This window comes from Malus domestica, chromosome 08 (genome assembly GCF_042453785.1).
Source record: "Malus domestica chromosome 08, GDT2T_hap1".
Lineage (NCBI taxonomy): Eukaryota > Viridiplantae > Streptophyta > Magnoliopsida > Rosales > Rosaceae > Malus > Malus domestica.
Genome location: NC_091668.1, coordinates 8,406,684 through 8,415,942, shown reverse-complemented (window position 1 = coordinate 8,415,942; position 9,259 = coordinate 8,406,684). Strand labels below are relative to the sequence as shown.

The following is a 9,259-nucleotide window of genomic DNA, read 5'->3' as shown; positions in this document are numbered from 1 at the left end:
TGATTTAATAATTACAAATCTAAAGCAGTACTAGTTTGCTTGATGGAGTTTACTTTAGATGTTAGGCAAATTTCATGAGCAGAGGTTTGGCCTAACAAGCTGTTTCCTTTATGTTTTCTAATCTCAGTTGTTTCACCTAATAATCACTCTTACCTACAATTCTCCTGGAGTCTCACCTACAAGTCTTGAATTCTCAAATATATATGTTTGTCCATGACCTAGCTAGGGAAGCAATGAACATTTTCTCTCTAGCACACAGGGCACAGCTGGACTAGATATGAACAATTAGTTAATTATATATCGTTTTGTTGTTTAGAAAAGATGCCGCGTTCAACTCAGACCATATCCAAGAAATATACAAACCGGGTCAAAATTTTGCATTGCATACATATTGACATTCTTGTTTATTTGATCATTTTTGGGGGTGGTATGTAATCCATTGACTTGGTTATCGCTTGGAAAATGAGTGTAGTAGGGAGTCTATAAATACCTATACTTCTCTTAAATGAAAACTCACCAAAGAACTCTAGCTAGCTATTTTTCTAAAGCATTTTCTAAGTTCAGACTCATTCTCTTCAGCTCCCTTTTATATACACAGCAGCATTTCAAAACTCTCAAGTGACATGGAAAGAACCACTAGCATTCCACTTCAGCCCCCAACTTATGGAAACCTAATCACTGTTCTAAGCATTGATGGGGGTGGAATAAGAGGACTTATCCCAGGAACCATCCTTGCTTTCCTAGAATCTGAGCTTCAGGTAGAATATGAATATCTTAGGTTAATCTCATGCGGGGAATATTTAGATATAAATGTTTTACGACTTGCATTTCACAAAAAACATTCATGTGCAAATCATGCATCTGGTATGCATTGCTAGTTTTTGAGGATATACGCATAACCTCACTGTGTGTTTTTTAAGCCTTGCATCACAAGACATAAAATTCAAGACTTCTCAATCAAACGTTACCATTCAATTTTGAGTCCGATGCTTTAACTTTAACGTGCTAGTATACATATTTGGTCATCTTCACCTTGCATGCGTAGTATGGTTATCCAGTTCACTTCTTAACTATCTGTCTTATAATGCTAGTACTCTATATTTTATTAACAACTGTTGCAAAAGGAATTAATGTCGTATATCAATTTAATTACTAATCTATATTTTTGTTGATCATGTTGCAGAAGCTGGATGGTGAGGATGCAAGACTTGCCGACTATTTTGATGTGATTTCAGGAACAAGTACAGGTGGTCTTGTGACTGCCATGCTAACAACTCCAGATGAGAATAACCGTCCTGTATTTGCTGCCAAAGATATAAAGGACTTCTACCTTACTGAGACCCCTAAAATCTTCCCCCAGAATACGTAATGTTAATTTGCATAACTTTGATATAACTAATTTGCATATTGTAACGTTTCTGGATATAAATACTTTCTTCCTGGTTTCTAATCTTAGGTTTAATAATTGACAGTTGTTGGTTGTTTCCTTATATTACGAAGATTATCAAAAGTCTAACAGGACCAAAGTACAATGGGAAGTATCTGCATAGCTTGGTTAGGCAAAAGCTTGGTGAAAAAAAGCTCCACCAGACATTGACTAATGTTGTCATTCCTACATTTGACATAAAGAATCTCCAGCCAACAATCTTTTCTAGCTTTGAGGTTCACTTTCTTCTCTTCACCTATTTGGTTTGTTCTCAAGGTTTAATTTTACCCTTACATGCCTTGCTGGACATATAACTGTCGCTGATTTATAATATCCACTTTTCTTGGGCGATCGATCAGGTGAAACATAAGCCATCTTTTGATGCCTTAGTCTCAGACATATGCATTGCAACCTCAGCAGCACCAACTTATCTTCCAGCTCATTATTTTGAAACCGAGGACCACAACGGAAATGTTAAAGAATTCAACCTAATCGATGGTGGAGTGGCTGCAAATAATCCGGTACATATTATAAATGGATCAAATAACGAATATTAGATTCTTTTAGAATGAATATTGTTCAGGAAAATAACTTCAAGACAATTTTCAGACTTTAGTTGCTATTGGTGAAGTGACAAAGCAAATAATCAGGGGGAGCCCGGACTTCTTTCCTATCAAACCTATGGATTATGGACGATATCTAGTCATATCATTAGGAACTGGCTTACCAAAAGCTGAATTGAAATATGATGCCCATGATGCAGCTAAATGGGGCTTATTGAATTGGTTAACCAGCGGAGGCTCGACACCGATCATCAATGTTTTCAGTCACGCAAGTGCTGATATGGTTGATCTGAACCTTTCTGTGGTTTTCCAAGCCCTTCACTCGGAGAAAAATTACCTTCGAATTCAGGTATACTTATATATTCGACTAATATGCATAAAATAATTATTGGAGTCAAGACTAAGGTTGAAGGTTCAGATTTACTAACAAATTACATTTGAATGAAAAAAAATAATACGCAGGATGACAAGCTGCATGGGGACGTATCTTCTATGGATATAGCAACAGAGAAGAATCTGAACAATCTTGTGAAAGTTGGTGAAGGCCTATTGAAACAACCTGTTTCTAGGGTTAATTTAGAGACAGGAAAATTCGAAGCTTGTAATCATGAGACTAATGAAGAAGCTCTTATAAGGTGTACAGATGATATATCAATTCCCAATATATATTTCCACGTTCTATAAGCTAATATCTACTCTGATTTTTAATTCATCCAAAATCTAAATATTGTAACTTATGCTTTGCAGGTTTGCAAAACTACTCTCTGAAGAGAAGTGGCTTCGTCTTGCAAAGTCGCCACAGGGTCAATGTACTGCAAAACCCAACTGATCATCAAATACACATTTTAATCTTTGTGTACACAGCTCATAATTCTTTGATTCAGTATATTGTTCAAGTAGTAAATTCAATGTCTGTAAGTTTTTAGGTATGGGAGGAGCCAATAATCCAACATACTAAATTCTTTAATATTCTTTATGTAATCGAATAAATCCCCGGTGGGGTTGCAAATGTATTCCTTAATTCTATTATTTTGTTGTGATTCACCAAAATTAAAATTAAAAGTATATTGCAAGCAAAAATTCCTTTCCGTGTCTACTTGTCTATAAATTATCACCAATATTTCTGTGTTACATTGTGCACGCACTTGTGGCGAGACCTTTGGGAGCTCTTTCGATAAAACGACCATAAATTCACCTACTCTTTTTAGTATATTCTCTAGAGAGTGATATTACAACATTCAACTTTAAGAAGTTTTCTTGTTTGGCACTTTGTTCCTTGTTGTTTAAACAAAAGGTTTGAGGGTTTTTTTTTCTCTGTAATAAAGGTATTAATGTTGCATGCAGAATTGTAGATACATCCCTGTTGGAAACGTTGTCACAAATTAACTTGACTCTTTGGTCAGTTGGAATGAGACAATATTAATATAATTTTGAATTAGTCAAGTTGGAATGTGACTGTTACCAACAAGTCCACAAGCTTAGTTTAAGTGCGCAGCTACTTTAAAATAAAGGGGTAAAGTCATATTTGGTAAAAGAAGAGGGCCAAAATTAAAGAAGAAGGCCGGCTACCATCTAACTTGGCCTCTAGGGTTTGCACTAACTAATTTAGAGCATTTTTTTATAGTAACATGAACAACCAAATGCGTGGAAGAACTGGTTTTTATTGGCATCAATATATATGAAGCAGTCAGAAAGTACAAGCTCCCCTTTTTGTTTTTAGGTTTTTCAAATGAACACCCCCCCCCCCCACCAAAAAAAAAGCACAGCATCAGACATGAACAAAAATTAATTATTTAAACATAATGATCAGTAAAACATTGAGCATGGATCACTAGCTAGGGATGGCTATCTTTTTGGTTTTTAATAGCATCTTAAGCATTACAGATGAGTAACTAGGGATGGGTTTCCTCTGGTTCTTAACAAAACCTGCATTTTCAGAGAGGTGGGTCTGCGGTACACTACTAATCAACACTGATATTGTTCCTAACTTAACTTGTACAGTCCGGCAAGTGTGAGTTTTCAGCAATAATGCGAGGCTAGTTGCAGCTTATTCTCAAGCTTAGCTTTCTAACCAATTAACTGTCGTAGATTGTTACTTCAGGAGTATCTATCTGTTTTATTCATTGAATTTGAGTTTTTCACTCATCTGTGCATAGTTGCACTTGTTTTTTATTCAATAAATGACTGGAGTGAAGAAGTAATTCCGACAAATCTGGTCAATCCCAGATTTCCAGCAAAGTGTAATTATGAAATCATATCTTTCTGATTATGTATTCCTTATATGTACTTTCTTGTAGTTTACTGTGCATAGTTGCACTCGTTTTTCCTTCAGTAAATGACTGGAGTATAGCTAACGAAACTTTATATGTTGGAGATATTGCAGACTCATTAATCTCGTGAATATACTGCAATCTTTGTTGTGGCTTAAAAACGACTTCACTACTTTGGAGATGTTTATCTCACAAAGAAGAATGTAATGCAGCGGAATTGATAGGCAAGAGAAAGAAAGAACACTCAAAGTATTACACAAAATTTTTATTCTCACACAAACTTAGTACAAGAGGAAACACTCAAACACTCTTAGAAGCTTTGTTGCTTCTTCTTACTTCTTACTTGACACTCTCACTTCTTACTACTTGCTCTCTTGGTTACTACAAATGATGTGGATGCCTTCTCCTTTTATAGGCATGAATGGAACCTTGGAGAAGCATGGGAGCATCATTCTTGAGATATCTAGATAATTCCACTACCTTCCTAAGTTAGAATTATCTACACTAATCTTGTATGTTGGTGGAATCCTCACTATTCTTCTAGACTCTTCCACCAACTTGAACTTTGCTAGAATTCTCTAGCATGTACATGGATCTTTCTTTGTGCATGGGTTGGATCCATTATCTTTTGGGCCAAGACAAGATTACAATTCAACATCCCCTCTTAATCTTGTCTTGTGATGCCGATTGTGTTCCTCAATCTGACAAAGTATTCTTGCCTGAGTGGTTTGGTGAATATGTCGGCGACTTAGTCTTGTGACTTCACGTATTCCACTTGCACATCCTTTCTTGCAATGCACTCTCTTATGTAGTGATAGCGGGTATTTATGTGCTTACTCCTGTCATGGAATACTAGATTCTTTGCAAGAGCTATTGCAGACTTGTAGTCAACATAGATCTCTGTTGGCTCTTCTTGTTGCATTCTTAATTCTTTCAGCAAGTTTCTCAGCTAAATTGCATGACAGACGCATGCGGCAACAACTACGTATTTAGCTTCACATGTAGATAGTGTGATAATCGATTGCTTCTTCGACATCCATGTGAATGTAGTGTCTCCCATGAAAAAAACAAATCCAATAGTGCTTTTTCTATCGTCGGAATCTCCTGCCCAATCACTATCGCTATATCTAACAAGTTTGTAATTACCGGAACTTGAATAGAACAAGCCAAAGTTAATGGTACCTTTAAGGTATCGAAGAATTCTTTTGGCGGTCTTCAAATGTGTAATTGTGGGATTCTCCATGTGGCGACAGACTAATCCGACGGCATAAAGAATATCTGGCTTGTGCAAGTGAAGTAGCGCAAGCTTTCAACTAGACTTTTGAAAAATGTTGAATCTACCCTTTCTCATTTGTCATGCTTGGTTAGTTGGACTCCGCACTCCACTGGCGTGCTTATGGGCTTGCAGTAGTCCATTTTGAACTTTTTCAGTATCTCCTTTGTGTAGCTTTCTTGAAAGATAAAGATGCCTTCTTCGTTTTGCTTGACTTCAATGCCTAGGTAGTATGCCATTAACCTGATGTCGATCATCTTGAATTCTTTGGTCATCACTTTCTTGAACTCTTCAAACATGCTTAGATTACTCCCGGTGAAGATTAGATCATCCACATATAAGCACACAATCAAAATATCTCCATCTTTGACTTTGATGTAGAGAGCATGTTCATGACGACACTTGGTGAAGTTGTTTTCTTGAAAGTACTTGTCAATGCGACTATTCCATACTCGTGGGGCTTGTTTTAACCCATAGAGGGCTTTCTTTAGCTTCAGAACTTTGTCTTCACACCCTTTGATTTCATAGCCTGACGGTTGCTTAATGTAGACTTCTTCTTCAAGAACTCCATTTAGGAAGGCAGACTTCACATCCATTTGTTGAATCTTCCATTTGTTTTGAGCTGCCAAAGAAATTAGTAATTGTATCGTTTCCAAATGAGCAACGGGTGCAAATACCTCATCATAGTCGATTCCGACTCTTTGACTATAGCCCTTCGTCACTAGTCTCGCCTTGTATCTTTCGACCTCTCCGGTGTCATTTTTCTTTGTCTTGTACACCCACTTGACTTCGATGGCTTTGTGTCCTTTCGAAAGAATAGCGAGTTCCCATGTATCATTCTTCTGGATTGCTTCAATTTCTTTATCCATTGCTTTCCTCCACTTAGTATCTTGCACTGCTTCTTGGAAGTCGACTAGTTCACAATCAGCAAAGAGACAGAAAAGTGTAGGATTATCAAGTCTTTCAGCTACCTCATAGAGATCTCGTATACTTTTTGTGCGTGGTATTTGTTTTTCATTTAGGCTTCCACTTGACGATGCTGATGCTGGTGAATTACCATAATTGGTTGATGTTGGTGAAGCAGGTGTAGTAGTGGATTCTTGTTGGACCTCTCTTGCTTGCTTCATCATCCCTTCTTCATTCTCTTCTTCAAACTGAGGAAAGAAGCTGAGATCACTTGCATGAGAGTCAAAATCCCAATCTCCTTCTTCATCGAACGTCACATCTTGACTGATCACCATCTTCCCATTGTTCGGATTATACAACTTATAGCCTTTTAAATTTGAATCATATCCGATGAAGATGAACTTCTCACTTTTATCGTCGAGCTTGGTTCACCTCTCGTCTGGTACATGTACATGGGCTATGCTTCCAAAAACTCTTAGATGAGAAATACTTGACTTTCTTCCACTCCATGCTTCTTGCGGGTCTTTCCCCATACACTCCTTGTTGGAGACCAATTGGATAGGTAGACAGCACATGCTACAACTTTTTCCCACAACTCCTTAGGCAATCTCTTACTTTTGAGCATGCTTCAAGCCATGTCGAGGATAGTTCGATTTTTTCTTTCTGCCACACCATTTTGTTGAGGGGATCTTGGAACTGTCAAAGGTCGACGAATTCCATTGGCTTCACATAATTCTTGAAATTCCTTCAAAGTGAATTCTCTTCCTCGATCAGATCTCATGGCTTTGATCTTACAACCACTCTCCTTTTCTACAACGGCTTTGAACTTCTTGAATTCTCCAAAGACTTATGATTTATGCTTCAGGAAATATACCCAGGTTTTCCTTGAAAAATCATCAATGAAGAGAAGGAAATAATTATTTTTACCCAAAGAGCTTGGTTTTATTGGACCACACATTTCGGTGTGAATGAGCTTGAGTGGCTTCTGGGCTCTTGTGGTCGACTCCTTTGGAAAGCTTTTCCTGAACTATTTTCCAAGTAAACATCCTTCGCAAACTGGTCAGGGTGACTAATACAAGGTAAACCTCTCACCATCTCCTTCTTAGATAATAACTCCAGTCCCCCAAAGTTAAGATGCTCAAAATGAAGATGCCAAACCTAGGATGTGTCTTTGTAACATGTTTAGAGGCACTTTGCAACAACATTTTGAATATTCATAGGAAACATCCTATTCTTTGACATTTTCACCTTGGCAATTAATCTTTCTTTGTCATCTCTAAGAAAAAGGCTATAATTTTTCATGTGAATATCATAACCTTTTATAAGAGTTGACCCAAGCTAAAAATGTTGCTTTTCATATTGGGCATGTAGTAGACATTTGAAATTAATTGGTGACCACCATTTTTCAGGGGAATAAGGATGTTACCTTCTCCTTTTACAGGTATTTTGGATTCGTCTCCAAAAGAAATGTTGCCACTCACCGATTCATTGAGCTCTACAAACATGCTTTTTCTTCCGCACATGTGGTTGCTGGTGCTGGTGTCAAGGTACCATGTATAGTCTTGGTCTCCATCATTGTTCTTGCATGCTAGTAGCACAACGTCATTCTCTTCTTTCTCTTCTTTCACATAATTGACCTTCTCATCAAGTCTGTTGTTTGGAGCTCTACATTCCCAAGTATAATGCTCGAACTTTTGAAAATTATAGCATTGAACTTGAGATTTCATACCTCAAGTTCGAGCGTCCTCTTCCACGACCTTTTGTTAATCTTCCTCCTCTTTCGTAGTTGTTATGGTTGTTGAAGTTCCAACCACGTCCATGTCCATGTCCATGTCCATGCCCACGTCCACGACCTCGGCCATGACTTTTTTCGTATTGGCTTCTCTCGTTGTCGAAGCTTTCTTCTTTCTTCTTTGGCTGAACATGCGTCTTAAGGAGCTGCTCATCATTCCCTTGCCTCTTCTTATGTTTCTCTTCATATGCTTGTAACGAACCCATTAATTGCTCTATACTAATTTCTTCCAAGTTTTTAGTTTCTTCAATCTTCATGACAATGTGCTCGAATTTGGGGTCCAACGAGCGTAGTATCTTCTCCATAATTCTAACATCTTCTAACTTTTCTCCGTTTCTTTTTAATTGATTAGAAACAGCTAAGACTCTTGAGAAATAATCGGAGATTGTTTCAGACCCTTTCATTTGTAGAGATTCGAACTCACCTCTTAATACTTGAAGACGAACCTTTTTCACCTGTTTAGCTCCTTTGTAAGAGGTTTGAAGCTTCTCCCATGCTTGCTTGGCAGAGGTTGCACTCGAGACCTTCTCAAAGCCATTGTCATCTAATGCTTGGTAGATGAGGTAGAGAGCCTTCTTGTCTCTCTTTCTTGAATCTTTCAAACTCTCCTTCTGGGGTTGGGACAAAGTAGCTTCATCTTCTGGTTCAGTGTAGCCTTTCTCCACGACTTCCCATACATCGTGTGCTCCCAAAAGGGCCTTCATTTTGATACTCCAATTATCGAAGTTGTTGTTGTTGAGCACTGGAACTTGGAAGGTTGTTGTAGCGTTGCTAGCCATAGCTCTGATACCACTTTGTTGGGGCTTAAAAAGACTTCACTACTTTAGAGATGTTTATCTCACAAAGAAGAATGTAATGCAGCGGAATTGATAGGCAAGAGAAAGAAAGAACACTCAAAGTATTACACAAAATTTTTATTCTTACTACTTGCTCTCTTGGTTACTACAAATGGTGTGGATGCCTTCTCCTTTTATAGGCATGGATGTAACCTTGGAGAAGCATGGGAGCATCATTCTTGAGATATCTAGA

At 37.8% G+C, this 9,259-nt stretch overlaps 1 protein-coding gene across 1 annotated transcript; it reads left to right on the top strand.

Moving 5' to 3' along the window:
* The first annotated feature begins 337 nt into the window (after nucleotides 1–337).
* On the top strand, nucleotides 338–3,069 carry LOC114826506 (patatin-like protein 2). The gene is made up of 7 exons (XM_029106897.2): nucleotides 338–758; nucleotides 1,184–1,365; nucleotides 1,473–1,662; nucleotides 1,786–1,947; nucleotides 2,036–2,338; nucleotides 2,452–2,624; nucleotides 2,737–3,069. The coding sequence occupies exons 1-7, from the start codon at nucleotides 624–626 to the stop codon at nucleotides 2,816–2,818; spliced, it is 1,227 nt and encodes a 408-aa protein (XP_028962730.2). The 5' UTR covers nucleotides 338–623; the 3' UTR covers nucleotides 2,819–3,069.
* Nucleotides 3,070–9,259: the final 6,190 nt, after the last annotated feature.

Coding starts and splice junctions, on each gene's coding strand:
- LOC114826506 (XM_029106897.2), top strand. CDS start 624: ATGGAAAGAACCACTAGCATTCCACTTCAGCCCCCAACTTATGGAAAC. Junction 1,663..1,785: donor CAATCTTTTCTAGCTTTGAG/GTTCACTTTCTT, acceptor GCGATCGATCAG/GTGAAACATAAGCCATCTTT. Junction 2,625..2,736: donor AATGAAGAAGCTCTTATAAG/GTGTACAGATGA, acceptor TATGCTTTGCAG/GTTTGCAAAACTACTCTCTG.